This window comes from Emys orbicularis, chromosome 1, assembly GCF_028017835.1.
Source record: "Emys orbicularis isolate rEmyOrb1 chromosome 1, rEmyOrb1.hap1, whole genome shotgun sequence".
NCBI classification, from domain to species: Eukaryota; Metazoa; Chordata; order Testudines; family Emydidae; genus Emys; species Emys orbicularis.
In genome coordinates, this window is record NC_088683.1 from 259,989,245 (window position 1) to 260,005,636 (window position 16,392).

Below are 16,392 nucleotides of genomic sequence, written 5' to 3' on the forward strand. Positions count from 1 at the left end.
CTATCCTATTCTTCTGAACTAAACCCTGTTATCCTTACCCAAGCAAAACTTCCACTGCGTAGACACCAGTGGAATTGTGGCTGATTAAGGACTTTAGGATTTAGCTCATAAGAAGGTTTAGGTGTGAGTGCAGTGGATGAAGGTGGTGGAAGTGGGTGAGCAATAAGCTACAAGCAATTTAGCTAGCCAGACCCTTCAGTTAAACTGACCATTTCTTTTACCTGATTCATCAAGATCTGGTAGAGAATAATGAAATTTCCAGAAAGAATTTCATTGTAATCCAAATGTCTAAAAGAAGATCAATATTTACCATAGAAATAAAGGTTATCAGCCCATAATGATGCAAAATGTTTCAGTTATTATCATCCTTTGTCTAACTACTTTGGGGGCTGTTTTAAATCTTAGGTGCAAAAGGCGATGTGGGTTTTCCAGGATCCCCAGGAAGCCCGGGGATTCCTGGCTCAAAAGGAGACGCAGGATTTGTTGGTCCACAAGGTCCTCCAGGCCAACAGGGCACTCCCGGACTACCAGGGAGATCAATGGAAGGTCCTAAAGGAAACAGAGGCCCCCCAGGTCAACCTGGACTTTCAGGTAAGTTATTAAAAATCTACAAACTGTAAAATATCTAATGTTTATGGTGATGATATGAGTTTATTATTTATTTTTATTACTAGTCAGTACTAAGGATATTAGTGATATCTCCTTTCTATTAATAATATAATTTCATATTGTTTTGTATTAAAGTCTTTATTATGTTTCTTAACTTTTTATAGATTTTTTTTTTTAATATAAATTGAAATCTTCCTAGTTGTCCTGGAAAAGCATTCTCCCAATGGTCAGTTTTGCAGTGTATTCTAAAACTGATCTGCCTTTGGGGTTGTCATAACTATAAAGGGAAGGGTGACAGCTCTCCTGTGTACAGTGCTATGGAATCCCTCCTAGCCAGAGACTCCAAATCCTTTTACCTATAAAGGGTTAAGAAGCTCGGGTAACCTGGCTGACACCTGACCCCAAGGACCAATAAGGGGACAAGATACTTTAAAATCTTGGGGGGGGGAAGGCTTTTGTGTGTGTCCTTTGTTTAAGGGGTTGTTCGCTCTTGGGACTGAGAGGGACCAGACATCAATCCAGGTTCTCCCCATCTTTCTAAACAAGTCTCTCTTATTTCAAAATTGTAAGTAAAAGCCAGGCAAGGCGTCTTAGATTTACTTTGTTTTTCTCAACTTGTAAATGTACCTTTTACTAGAGTGCTTATCTTTGTTTGCTATGCTTTGAACCTAAGACAGAGGGGGTTCCTTTAAGCTCTTTAAGTTTGATTACCCTGTAAAGTTATTTTCCATACTGATTTTGCAGAGATGATTTTTACCTTTTGCTTTAATTAACAGCCTTCTTTTTAAGAACCTGATTGATTTCTCCTTGTTTTAAGATCCAAAGGGGGTTTGGATCTGTATTCACCAGGAGTTGGTGAAAGGAAGGAGGGGGGAAGGGTCAATTTCTCCTTGTTTAAGATCCAAGGAGTTTGGATCTGTATTCACCAGGGAATTGGTGAAAGGTTTCTCAAGGCTTCCCAGGGAGGGAATTCTTAAGATGGTGGCAGCGGACCAGAGCTAAGCTGGTAGATAAGCTTAGAAGTTTTCATGCAGGCCCCTACATTTGTACCCTAAAGTTCAAAGTGGGGATACAGCCTTGACAGGGGTAGTTTAATCTCTCCTCTTAGCTCATTCCATCCATGAACCCCCTTGACCCAGAGCACTTTATCTGCAACTCCGATGTGCTTCATCCAGGGTTTTATTAGTGGCTTTGTACCAGAGAGTGCAGTCGTCTTTGGCAAGCCATGGATGGACATATCATAGCTGATGCTGCTGGGTCCCAGCCTGTTGATGTATTTGAAAATTGGGGATAAGGCCTTGAGTTGGCAGTGGAAGTGGATTAGAAGCCAATGGCGAGTGTGGAACACAGGAGTGATTAGCTCATAGCACCATGGGTTGCCAAGTTCTGCATGAGCAGAAGCCTCTGCATTGCTTCTTTTTCTGCCCCAGATACAATGAATTACAGTAATTCAGTTTGGAGAAGATTAATATGTGGATCACTATTGCAGATCCTTGTCCAGAGAAAATGTGAAGCCTCCTAGCTTCATATAGCCTAAGGAGAATTAAGGTAGTTCTTGATCCTTTCTCAACCTGCTTCTCCAGTAGCAGTGGTGAGCTCAGCAGGACCCTGAAGCTCTGAAACTATTAGAACTGGAAACTTAACCATTGGATAAGTAGGTCCGTGACCTAGCTAGCTGGTGAAGCATTCCTGCTCCGTACTAGCTTTACTTTGATCTTGCCCACCTTTAATTTGAACCATCTGGTCCTAATTCAAATACTGATGTCTTATAGAAAACAAATTTGCCAAGAAACTTTTGCCCACCCCTCCATTGTAGGTCTACCAGGTCCAATGGGACCACCAGGATCTCCAGGCCTGGAAGGAGCCAAAGGAGAAAAAGGAAACACGGGTTGGCCTGGACCACCTGGAAGACTTGGAATCAAAGGTGATCCGGGATTCCAAGGCATTCCTGTAAGTTATTTTAACTACCTTAGTGATTTCTCCAGTGTAGCTCAGTAGCACATAGTGGTCATTTTAGTTCTTCCAGTTAATGGATGTATTAATCATAGATATTTCTTTTTCAAATTAATAATACTTTATATCCAGAATGCTTTCAGACTCTCTGCTGACTGTGTAAAGTCTGTTTCAAAACATTTCAATTCTCTGTTTTAAGGGCTGCCTAACAATGAGCTAATGAACTTTATAGGCAGAAAATAACAACATACAGACAACCAGCATATAGTTTAGGGTGTATTAATGGTACAAGGTGGCTGCAGCTCATCAATGAGTTGCAAAAGAATTTGTACTTCATTTTAAAGATTGCATATTTCACAATAAATTGCATACTGAAAATATCTGAGCTATTTAGATAAGATATGAAACATTTCAAATTAAGTAAGTGTGCTTTCAGTTCTGTAAATGATGAACTATAGCTGTTGATGTAGAAATTGAAACAAGTAAAGATATAAATACATTATTGTCGTATATCAGTCCTCTTCTCCCAGCCCCTAAAAAATCCCTTCAATACTGCCGTGCATCTCCACCTACTAGAAAGAATGAGGTGAAAATCTCTGTCCACTAAAATGTACAAGGCTCTATACCAGGGATCTCAAACTCAAATTACCACGAGGGCCACATGAGGACTAGTACATTGGCCCGAGGCCCGCATCACTGAAACCTTTTCATACAACGATACAAAAGTATAGTCAAAAATGAAAAAAATGAAGAGCAATGTAGTATGCTATTAAAAGTCAATGTATTAACCTTTTTAAAACTGTAATGCGAAGAGGGGTTTTAATAAAATATAAACTCCTGTAACTATTCTTTATGTGGTCAATAACACTGATGATGATCTATACCAGGGGTCTCAAACACGTGGCCTGTGGAGTTATTTCCTGCGGCCCGCCATAGGCGCCAACTCTCTCCTGCACTGCGTAATCCTTTTCACACACCCCGGTCACAGCGCAAAGTCAAGAGGGAAACTGAGACTCGCCTAGGAATTATAAAAATGTTACAGAAAATTTCCACTTCATCACAGACACTGTCTAGTGTCCCAATGGAGAGACCCCTGGGCAATGGGGCAGGGGACCTCTGGGTGCCCATCACCCCTAACAGAGAGACCCCTGGGCGATGGGGGATGGTGCCCGGTGCCCCTAACTAACAGTCACAGGGGTCTCAAACACGCGGCCCCGCTCCTGCCCCACCTCTTCCCACCCCTTCCCCACCCCCATTCCAACCCCTTCCCCAAATCCCCGCCCCTGCCCCACCTCTTCTCCGCCTCCTTCCCTGAGCGCACCGCGTCCCCGCTCCTCCCCCATCTCTCCTGGAAAGTCCTAAGCGCCGCCAAACAGCTGTTTGGCAGCGGGAAGCACTGGGAGGTAGGCGGAGGAGCGGGAATGCGGTGCACTCGGGGGGGGGCAGAAGGGTGGGGGAAGGGGAGCTTGGCTGCCGGTGGAGTCGGCGCCTATGATGGGCCGCAGGAAATAACACCGCCTGCAGGCCACATGTTTGAGACCCCTGCTCTATACCCTTCCTCTCAGTATTTCTGCCTCCTCATTTCTTGAAGCACAATTCTCTTCAGGTTGTAGCTCATTCTTTCTTCTAGCAGGAAATTAAACTAAAATATAATAAAACTAGATGAATAAAAGCAGGGATAAGAGAGTAGGCATGGCACCATCACACTCATTGTACAGGATGAAGAGGGACTCAGGAAAGATGTCATTAAGATCCTAGTGTGGGAAGCAGGATTCCAATGGTGGACTCAGAGGAACAGATTCTTCATAATGTAAAGCCACACTGGATGTTCTTCTGTCTCCAAGGGGCTGCTTCTACAATGACGCTTAAACCAGTGTCTTGAATTTTTTAAGTTGGATCCTTGTTGGTCACCAGCTTTCCGTTCAGAGTAGCTGCATGCCATTAATAACTCTGAGAGACAGATGTTTTCAACATGCAGTGATAGTAAAGAGAATACACATTTGAATCTTGCTAAGTGCCCAGAGTGCTTATAAGCAGAACTGAATGAAAATCAGAATTTCTGTCCCACAGGAAATTCTGATATTTTAACAAATGATTTGTTTCCAAATCAGGACAAAGAATTGAAATTTTTCACAAAATGAACTTCCAGTCATTTTAAATTGAAACATAACATTTCAACATTCCCAAATCAAAATGTTTCATTTTGGTTTTATTTAACTGACCCGAAACATTTCATTTTGAGTCAGTTAAACATTAAACTCATCTTCCTATTATGTTGCATTGCCTCAAGGGAGTTGTGGTTCAAGTATCTGATGTCCCTATTCTCTCTCATGGACCAGTCTCCCAGGCCAGACTACATCTCCCATGAAGCACCGAAAGCCATATGACTCCTGTGATGCACCATGATGCTGGGTCAGAGGGGAAACTATGTTGCATCCTGGGAGATATAGTCCAGCCAGGGAGGCAACTTCTAGGAGAGAATGTCATATGAACTACAGTTACCATAACTAATGTACCATGATAGGGAAATGCAATTTAAAGTTGAATTGACTCAAAACGAAACATTTCAGGTCAGTTCAACAAACTGAAATATTTCCTTTCAGGTGGAACCAACTCAGAGCAGCATATTTCATTTTGGTTTTCCTGACAGAAAATTGAAAAACTTTGGCAAAATCAAAATTTTCCTGTTGATTTTGCAGAAACTGCATTTTCTTTTGAAAAATCATTCTGATGGAAACTTCCCAACCAGCTCCAATTGTAGGAGTCAGGGTGGGGAGCACAAGTATACAGTTTGTTTGGGGGAGGTAGCCTTAGACCCCTTGCCTTAGTGCTGCTCAGACTCAGGCAGGTAATCAGGCAATGCAATACTCATCTTATGCACATGGCATGCTCCTTTTAAAAAATAATTGATGTGTGCCATGTGCTTTATGACTACAAGTAACCACATCACTTTATTTTGTGAATACCTCCCTTCACCTTTCTGATGTCATTTCTCCCTGTGTACCCATCATGGTATCTCTAACGTATTTTGTACATTTCTTAGTGCAAGGGGAGTTAGGTGCCTAAATACCTTTTTGGATCTGGAGCTACATCTGTATTTCCTCTGTATACCTATGGAGTTGTATGCAAATGTTATATTATAATAATGGCTCAAGACCACTGTAGTATTTAGGACTTGTGTTAGCAATTTGTTGTGGGAATCTCTAAGGTATGCTTAGATGCTTATTCTGGATCAATTGAAACAGAAACTAGAACCAGCTTCTACTGAAGGATGCTGTCAATAAATTCTATTGGGTGACTAATGAGTTTACTATGCCTTGTGTGAGTCTTACAGTATGTGGCCTTGATTTTCCTCTAGCACACTTGATTTTCCTCTAGTCTACACTACAAAGTTAGGTCAACATAAGTTGCCTTGCATCGACCTATTTATACACGTATCTACACTCAAATTTGTCTCCTGCCGACATAAGCACCCTGTTATGGTGATGCAGTAAAACCACCTCCCCAAATGGCATTGAGCTGTAGTCAAAGTATTGTGGTTGACACAGTTCAAGTGTAGACATTGCGTGACCTATGCCAATTCCAACAGTTGTCTCACAATGCCTGACACTGACAGCTCTGGTCACAAATGTTGAACTCCACTGCCCAGGGGTCACAAAGACCAGAAGCCCCTCCCCTGTTCCTTTAAAATCCTGTGTATTTTTGAAATGCCTTTCCCTGATTGCTGGGCTTGGTGAGCACACCTAGCAGCTCTCCCTTGTTGTGTGCAGCTACCCAGACGACTATGCCAACTACACGCTCTAGACACATTCCTGCCTGGAGTAGACAGGAGGTATTGGATCACTTGTGAGGAGAAGAGACTGTTCAGGCACAGCTATGGAGCAGCCATAGAAACATGGACATCTACGAGAAGGGGATGCAGACGAAGGGGTACTACAGGGATCAGCAGCAGTGCCGCGGGAAAGCAAAGGAACTGTGGCTGGCATACCACAAGGCCCGGGAGGCCAACAGTCGATCTGGTGCTGAGCCACAGACGTGCCATTTTATGACAAGCTGCATGCCGTACTTGGCAGTATCCCCACCAGCGCCCCACAGACCGCTGTGGATACCTCAGAGATGTAGACCTCTGGCATGAACAGTGAGGAGGAGGGAGGGAGATGCGGTGGGGCGGGGCAATCTGGCTATGCCATGAGCCAGGACCTGTAGAGACTCTGCTGCAGCCTAGCCAGTCCCACTAGCCAGGCATGGGCAAGCACAGTGCAAGAGATGGAATCTTGGGAAAGTGAGTGCCTGCATTTTCCCTTTTAATGTTTAAATGTAAAGATGGCGCCTGGTCCATCCCAAGTTACTAAAGACATGTATCGACTTTTCATTGTTTTACTTATCTGAGAAGAGGTGGTAGTACAACAAACGGAGGTAGATTTGTTATCTTCTTTTCATTTCCCTGTAGGATTAGGCATTGGAGGCCCTGCGGAGCAGGTTGTTGATGTACCTAGGAATGTCCCTTGTGTCCTCCTGAGAGATCTTGATGAAACTTTCATAGAGTTACTATGCAGTTCTCTCCCGAAGGTTTCTAGGGATGTCCATCTTATTTCTTCTTCAGCAGTAGGACACTTTTCCACACTGCTCAGCGATCATTTTGGCAGGCACCATTGTAGTAAGCAGGCTAGTGGCATGCGGTCCTGGGTGGCTTTGGGATGCCCGCAAAGGCTGTGTTCTCTGTGCCGCTGTGACACTCAGGAGTGAGATATCAGCTAAAATCACCACCACCTATGAAAAATAGTGCCAGCACTCAGTGCCGTTGCCCTGTACTGGTACCCACTGAAATAGAGACCATATTGTTTTATGCAACCGAAAATGTTAATACCCTTCTCCTTTCCCCCCACCTGGCCCCTCGCTGACAATACTCACCATGGCTGGGGCGGGAGAATAGTGCTGTGCAGAGGTGTGCCGCAGCTGAAGTAGCAATAAGTATGTCTTATAACAATTTTTTATGGGAATGAGGGAAGGGAGTTTTGAAGCTTATCTTTCACTTTCCATTGTGACTGTGCATACAATTATACATATTTCCATTTTATCTGGAGCTGCTGCTGTTGCAGCCTTGAGGAGTGACCCTCCACACCTGGGGAATGCCTGACCCTATTGGAGAGGAGAAAGAAGAGGATGAGGGATGATATGTTCTGTGAGATCTTGCAAACCAGTGCTGCACTGGACTGTGAACAAAGGGTCTGGTGGCCTAACATGGCAGACAGTATGGAGAGGGATAGAGAGGACAGGAGAACATGGAGAAAGACCCAAGAATCCCATCAGGAAAAAGAAAGAGAGATGCACCAGGACATAATGAGGCTTCTCAGGCAGCTAACACAAATGCTGCTGACCCTTGCTGACCAACAATCACAAACTTGCCACCCTTTACAGTCCCTGGAGAAGTCCATGGTGGCAGCTCCCTGAGCCCCTCAAAAATCCTCTTGGAACCATAGATCTCATCCCTAGCCCTACCACTCCATGCCAGGGGACAGTAAGGACAACCACATCTTCACATCCATGACCTATGAAAGGCACAGTTGGTGTATGTATCCAAAATGGACTGCATTTCTGCACTGAAATGGACAGAACTGTTTGCTGCCTTTCTAAATTTAAAGTTTTGTTCAGTTAATTTATGTTGGAAGTTTGTATTGTATTGTATTGTTCCTTTTCCTTCACGTTGTTTCATTTCACAGCTTTTGTCAGTGAATGCAGGTCTATATTTTAAAAATAAATTCATTCTTATGGTTCACCCCACATACTGCAGAATGTATGGCAGGATGCAAAGCTCCTAGTATTTGTAAGTGTACAGCACCCCAGAGGTCATAGGTTCAAGGAAACACCCAGTCATAGGTGTAAATGTACAACAAGCACTGCATAATTCATAGTTTCAGTGAAAGACAGTGTAATAGTTATAAATGTGCCGCAAAACAGAATAATTCATAGGTTCATTATAAGACATAAAGAGTTCTATGTATAAATGTACACCAAGCACAGTTCCTAACAGCTCACAAACCTTCAGGGCCAGAGCACAGTCACGCACAGCACATTACTGTGCCTGACCGTGGAAATGCTCTTTCAAAGCCTCCTGTAACCACATAGCTCCATGCTGAGGTCTTGTAATGGCCCTTGTGCTTGGCTGTTCAGAGTCAGCAGACATCTCCTCTACCCTGGCGGCAACTCCCCTGCCCCCTTTGCCTCACATGGATAATGCAGCAGACAACAGGCAGCTATAACCATTCAGCTATTTTTCTCACTGAGAACCAGTCTACCAAACGCATTTTGTCATGCTTCATCTGTCATTTTGCACCTGCTGAGCTGGTAGTTGAATCTTTCCTTGGTGCTGTCAAGGTGGACAGTGTACAGCTTCATAAGCCAGGGGAGCAAGACGTAGGCTAGGTCTTCCAGAATCACTAGTGGCATTTCAACATCACCACTGGCAATCCGGGGATCAGGAAAGAATGTCCCTACTTGCAGCTTTCTGAAAGTCATGTGTTCTGAAAGACGCGAGTGTCATGAACCTTCTCTGACCAGCCCTCATTGATGTTGGTGAAGCATCCCCAGTGATCCACCGATGCTTGCATAACCATAGATAAGTCGCCGTTTCTGTTGATGTGCTCTGTGGCAAGGTGGGCTGGTGCCAAAATAGGGATATGCATGCCGTCTATTGCCTCACCACAATTTGGGAACCTGATTGTTGCAAATCTATCTACTATGTCCTGCCGATTTCAAGAATCACAGTCCTGCGTAACAGAAGACAATGAATGGCCCTACACACTTGCATGACAACAGCCTCCACTATGGATTTTCCAGCTCCAAAATGATTTCCCACTGACTGGCACCAATCCAGAAATGTAAGCTTCCAGAGTGTGATCACCACTCACTTCTCAACTATCAACACTCTCGCTCTCATTCTGGTGTCCATGTGCTGGAGGAATGGTGCGAGCTCGGAACACAAATCCGGCAATGTGGCTTTGCACGTCCGAAAGTTCTGCAGCCACTGCTTCATGTCTGAAATCTGCATTATGATGCAATCCCACCAGTCAGTGCTCATTTCTCCAGCCCAGAAGCTGCGCTCCACCATTGGCAGTTGCTCCATGATTACCACCAATGACCTTGTTTTTCACTATGTCCCTCAACAACCTGTCCTCAAAGAAATTGTCATGTCTCCTGTTGTTATAGTTCTTCTTGCAGCTCTGATAGTACCGGAGAATCATGCGGCTTGTATTTGCAACACTCATGAGAATGGTACAGAGGTATGGCGATCCATGCTTCTGTCAGAGATAGCAAACACCAAACAGTGCCATGTGGTTTGTGGGATCTTAAAAAAAACAACCCACATAATTATGGGATATGAATGGCATTATGGGATATGAAGAAAGTGGCATGCTGGGAACTTGACCCCTAGCTCCCAGAGATCCCTAGGTGAGTTATTTATATACCACAACACATTGCAAAAACTTCCCAGAAGGCAATGTGCCAGATGGCAGCACATGGCACACTGGGATACCACTCATAATGCACCACACTTTGCATCGACACAAGTATTCCTGGTGAGTGCATGCAGCGCCGATCTAAGCAGCCAAGTGTGCACGAGCATGAGCGATACACTAACTTTGGCATCTGTATGTTGACGTAACTTATATTGACCAAAGTTTGTAGTGTAGACATGGTCTTAGACTATTGTAAAACTGGTATAACCAATTTCACTGGAGTAGTTCATTTAGAGCAGCGTATGTGAAAGGAAAATCAGGCCTTGTGTGTTAAACTTCTTCGCTCCTAGACCAGTTCAGCACTGCTGAAAAGACCAAGTCCCCTGCAAAGGAACTTGAGACTAATGAGTAACTTTCATCTCATTCCACATATGTACTAATCCTTTCTCTGACCTGAAATATCCTATCTTCCCCCTGGGGTTACCTGAGGCCAGCTCCCTGAGTCTAGGATACTCTGAGTGAGTGCTCTATTTAGTGATACTTGTCTCCCTTCTAATATTTTTTCATGGTGTCATTTCCCAAGACTCAAGGCCATTTGATTAGTTAAACTTTTATTGAGCCACCTTATTTTGTCCCAGTGTGTTCTCAAGATAAAGCATAGCATAGCACAGATCATCACTCAGGCTGCTCTGCCTGCGTACCACAAGCCTTTGTTTCTGAACAAAGCCTTCTCATTTGAGCAACGTAACATTAGAGAAGGACCATCTTTGGATCAAGTGGCTTGTCTCTGATTTTAGAAATTACCGACTTGAGTGTTTTTTACAGCTTTCCAAAATCACATGATTATTTGAGAGGTGTGTCATAGCAATATAGGATAACTCATGTCTGGCTTCTTCTTATACAGGGTAGTGCTGGTTTACCAGGAGATATTGGTCAAAAGGGTGATATGGGACCTCCAGGAGTTCCCGGGTTTCAAGGTGAGGAGAAATATATAATTTGTGTATAGTTACAAAATTATTGTTCTCTAACTTCATGTAAGGTAGAGGGAGATTGTGCTTTCCCCCCCTCCTTTATCAAAAGAAAACATTCAAAGAATGTTAATCTAGCATCCCACAAATACCATAGCCTTAACTTTGAAGCTACCTCAGAAGCCAGAACAAGGACAACATGAATTTGTCAGTAATTTTTTCCCTTTCCTTGTTCTGTAGATTGTACAATTCATGTTTGCTTTTGAAGAAAAATGAAAAATCAATGTTTGTATGTTCTAAGAATAGTCAGGGTTTTCTTTGAGATGTGGTGTGACGTGCTAAACTTGAGGCTGCTTGCAAGTAGACAAACCTTTTCTATCACTTCCACTATCATTATTATGTTTATTAAAATTTTAAGTGTAAGAAAGAATGCAGCTGTCAATACATTTAAAGTGTATCTGAATTTAGAAATCTGAATTTGTCTTCAGTTATCTTTTAATTGAATATTGATGGCAGTTTTATGTCATCACTTCATATGCCCTTTTCCTGCAAACATTTGAAATCAAAGGAACTGCTCATGTGGGTAAAGTTACTCATGTGTCTAAGCATTTGCAGGATTGGATCTATTATTCAGCACACACAGTTTTAAAACAAGAATTAATGACTTAAATTTTCATGTACATCTGACTTCAGGTCCAAAAGGATCTTCTGGCTTCCCAGGTCTCAAGGGAGAACAAGGTGACCAAGGGTTTCCTGGCTCTAAAGGTATGGTAAGCTTATATATTTTTCAGATTTTTAAAATAGGTATTTTCTTACTTAAAGTGGCATTATATCACCCTTTGCATTTTGTACAACATAAAAAAAAAACCCAGAATGTGCAAGTGAGTTAATAGAATCTCAACCTCAAAATGTACAGACTGTAAAGATAATTTACAATTAGATGTAAGCTCTTAGTTCTTAGAGCTAGGTTTCTATCCCAATATATTTGTACAGAGCCTAGCACAACGGGGCCCAATCCTTATTGCGACCTTTGGGTGCTAATGCACATAATTATTAATTATTTATATTGTCTGATAACAAACACTTTCTTTTGTATTTGCTTCATCAATTTTGACAGGTTTACAAGGTCCACCAGGTCCTCCAGGTCCATATCAGCTTCATAAAGGGGAACCAGGTTTACCTGGCCCTGTCGGACCAGTTGGTCCAAAAGGGTTCCCTGGACTTCCAGGTCCAAAAGGACAGCAAGGTGAGAGGGTCTTAAAGTTGCGTATAGGTGGTGCATAATGTAAAAAGAAGCTATGACAGGCTGAGCATTAGCAGGCTATTGGCATAACTTAAGCTCTGTCCAGCTGCTTCTCCAGCCATGTCTGTAGTGGCTGCCTATAGGAAAATGATGCTTCTCTTTGAAGTCCCAGTACAGCAGAGGTTCTCAAACTGTGGTCCATGGACCACCAGTGGTCCGCAAGCTCCATTCAGGTGTGTGACAGGGTTGGGACTCACCACCGCAGCGTCTCCTACTGGTCATCTCGGGGAATCGGTTCAATCCAGTAGAGCGCCTCCTTCTGGTGGTGTCCCGTCTGTCGTCCCGCCAGGGGTTGGCGTGTGGACCCGCTGTGCTCCCGACGCACAGGGTCCTCTTTCTAGAACACTGCCCTCCGACAGTGTCCTTCTGTCCATTCGCGCCCCCTTCCGGGGGGGGATGATCAACAGTCCCACACCTTTAAGTCCGATCCCTACAGTACAGGATCTGGTGTGGTTCCGACTGGCCGCTCCCTGCGGCCTATGGCTGAGTGTATGGCCAAAGGGAACAAAAAGGGGGGAAGGAGGGGACCCAGGCCCGCCCACTACTCTGAGTCCCGGTCCAGAGGCCCTCTAGCGACAGCCTTGCTGTCCTCCTTCTCCTTCCTCCTCTGACTGCTCCTCTGGACCGCTTCCCCAACGGCCCTTCTCCCCGCTAGGCCTTTTCCTTCCAGCCCTGCCGCCTGGCAGGCTACGGAGTAGGACCTTCTCCCGCTCTCCAAGGCTGGCCTGCACTGCGCTGTCCGTGGTGCTGGCCTCCCAGCTCTGGAGACAGATCTTCCCCTCTGAAGGCCTGGGACAGACTGACTGCTCTCTCCCCGAGCAGTCTTTTATATGGCTGAGCTTGGCCCTGATTGGCCGTCCCCAATCTGGGCTCTGATTGGCTCGCAACAAGTCTTTCCCTTATTGGCTGCCGGGATATGCAGGCACCCGGGACTGCCCCAGCCCACACTCTCCGTGCATGGGGCGGCCGCCCCACCACAAGGTGATACACAGATAGTTCCCTCTAAGGTGTGCGCCTGGGTGGCTGCACACGAGAGAGTGAAGGACCACCCACCTAATTAGTGGAGCCGCGCAGCGCGTGGCTTTTCTAATTAGGTGTCTGGACCCTGGAGAAGATGCACATGTAAGGTGAGGTGGTGGCCTTGGAGGGAATAGGCGGTAGGTGGGAGGGGGCAGTGGGGTGAGAAGAGGGGGTGGGGGGAATTTGGGATGTGCAGGGCTGCGGCGGCCAGAGAAAGAGACGACTTTTCCCAGCTCCAGGGCTGTGGCTGCCAAGGAGAGTCAGCCCTCCTTCCCAGCCTCAGCTCTGTGGCTGCTGTTGCAGGGGAGAGACCCCCCTCCTTCCCAGCCCCAGCTCAGGGGCTGCCGCGGCGGGGGAGAGAGGGCACATCCATCGCATTAGAAAGATAAGACTACTGATATTAAAATATGAGTTGTGTGCTTTATTTGTAGAACAAAAAAACCTTAATTATTATTAAGGGTTTTTTATATAGTGCTTTTATCCAAAGCGCTTTACAATAGTTAGCTAATGGTACAAACAACATTTGGAAAGATCACTAAGTGGTCCGCCGAGACTCTCAGCAATTTTCAAGTGGTCCGCGAAAAAAAAAGTTTGAGAACCACTACGCTACAGGAATGCCAAAAGCAGGTCTTTAACAAGGAGTCCCCACTTCCTCTCTTAGCCCAGCGTCTCTGTGGAACTGAGCAGCATTTAGCATGAAACTTACATAAAACACCTAAATTGGAAAGTTTAAATTTTTTAAGAGATTAAGAGAAGTAGGGAGAAAGGGGACGAGGGGTCAGGAAAGTAGAGGGCTGGCATAAGTGGGCGAGGGCCGGTAGCATTTTGGATTGGCAAGGGGGAGCATAGGAAGCTGCAGTTCAGAAGGGTTCCAAAATCAGTAACATTTTAAAGGAGAAACTCCTTCCCCCTGCTGTCCATTATTTTATATGGAGGTGATGGGGAAATAAGGTGAAAGACAATTTGTCTTTTTGCATTATCTATTTAACATAAAGGGCATGATGATTCTTCTTGGGGCCATATCCATGCACTATTGTGAGTTGGTTAAATGGCTGTGAAATCATCCAAATGGCTTCACTGTCCAATCAGAATATGGCTTTGGCCAAAAAGAGTCTGTAGCCATGCTCCAATAGTTATCTCAAAGCCTTAATGTCACACTGCACTATACAGTATCTGCAGAAGAACAGGTGTAACTGAAATATCTGGAGCAGAGTGGAAGTACCAGTTTGGTGCTGGTACTGTTAAACTGCATCCCCTGCATACAGCAGTCTGGTATTTAAATGAGAGTGAAAACACACTCAAACAGCTACGAAATAAAGCACTGAACTAATGGGTAAAGCCAAAACCAATCTGGCAAAGACCTAGCAGGGCTGTGAATTTCCCACAACTTGTTACTGACTTTTGGCTCTCTTTATGGGCTTTTATTTGAAGCTCCTTCAGCCTTGGACTCCTGCTGTCATAGAATGAGGAGAAAGGCCTGTGTGTCGTCCTCACTGTCTGGACAAATGCTAGCAGGAAATCGGTTGCTACAGATGTGCACCTCCAGTGGCTATATTTTGATCTTCTCCCATCCCACACCCCTCAACACCCTTCCCCCAGCAGGCACCCTCACCTACCTGCTCTGGGTACTGGCATTTACCTATAGGTACTGGGCATGTGCTTTTTTCTGTACTGCCACCCCATAATCCAAAAAGCAAGAACAAGTATGTCTCTGTGATCCAATTGTAATTATTTCTTATATTTCAACAGGAGTGACAGGACCTGAGGGTATACCTGGGCAACCTGGTAATCCAGGATTTGATGGTCAACCTGGTCAGAAAGGAGAACCTGGTCCTTCTGGTCCTCCAGGTAGGTCTGTGTATTCTTTAAAGACTCCGTTCTTCATTCAAAGGGACTATAAAAGATTGCTTATTAAGAAAAATAAGGTTGGCAGTTGGATAAAGATGGCACAAGAAGCAGACACACACAACAAAAACACTTGTAGCATTTAAAAGCACATGGTCATTGAAGGGTTGCTGGCACCTCCAAGAGATTTTTTGATGTAATTTAGTGACAGATAAGGCTATTGCACATAGAATTAAATGGCCACATGTTATTTGCCCCAGTCCTTATAAAAGATGGGGGTAGATCAGATACCAGATAAAGAAAATACAGCTACAGTGAATAAAAGATATACAGGTTCAAAACCTCCACCTTTCTGTTAGGGTAGAGCTACCAGTTACAACTGCAGGAGAAGATGTGTTAGATGCAATTATTAATAATGAAAAGACTCTGGATTTAGAGAGATTACCTGTGGAATTTTATAATACCTTTATTGAGTGTCAGGCGTCTTATTTTACATGGCTTAATCTAGAAAAGAGATGACTCAGAAAGGAAATGTTCACAGTCTAGAAATATCTTCAAGATTGAATAATTTATTCTTTTGAATATATTGTTTAGTCCTCAAAGTGATAGCCTGGTGATCAGGAATTGAGAATTTAAGATCTCTGCCTAGTTTTAATGAAACAGAAGTTAATACGGTACTTTGATTTAATTGATTTTTTTAGCCTAAATAGGACCTGAAAGAGTATTTTTATTTTGGGGAGATTCCAGGTTACATTGGAAGGATCTCTAAAAGTTTAAGCCTGATGTTTAGCAGCACTTTTAAAAGCAAAGAAAGAAACAGGTTTTGAATAAATGAGAAAATCACTGCACAAGAAGGTGATGAATTAGGTCACCGTTAGGAACACTGTGCTCAATTCTGGTTGTCTTATTATAAAAATGGTATTACAGGGATGGAAAAGGTACTGCAGAGGATAGCCAGAATGATTCAGTTATTTGCTGAATTTAGTTCTACAGCAAGGCAGAGAGACTAGGCCTCTATTCTTTGGAAAGGAAGAAACCTCAGGGAAGTATGTACAGTTCTGATGGGAATAGAAAGGATAGAAGCTACAAGAGTATCTGATTTTCTGTCAATTTCAGGAACTAGGGGCATAAACCAAGCTAGGGGAAAGTCAGGTCCCAAAGGAGTCTAGGCAGAACTTCAGTAGGCAGCACTGGTGGTAGACCATGTATGGAATTCTCCACAGAAGGCAGCAACAGG

The 16,392-nt window shown here is 44.1% G+C and overlaps 1 protein-coding gene across 1 annotated transcript in view; it reads left to right on the plus strand.

Moving 5' to 3' along the window:
• The window catches only part of COL4A1 (collagen type IV alpha 1 chain), a 106,741-nt gene that overhangs the window by 77,977 nt on the left and 12,372 nt on the right, over positions 1 to 16,392 (plus strand). Inside the window, exons 41-46 of the mRNA XM_065423596.1 lie at positions 406 to 591; positions 2,426 to 2,559; positions 10,924 to 10,996; positions 11,681 to 11,752; positions 12,105 to 12,233; positions 15,060 to 15,158. Coding sequence (XP_065279668.1) covers positions 406 to 591; positions 2,426 to 2,559; positions 10,924 to 10,996; positions 11,681 to 11,752; positions 12,105 to 12,233; positions 15,060 to 15,158 — 693 coding nt within the window. The remainder of the gene's footprint in view (positions 1 to 405; positions 592 to 2,425; positions 2,560 to 10,923; positions 10,997 to 11,680; positions 11,753 to 12,104; positions 12,234 to 15,059; positions 15,159 to 16,392) is intronic.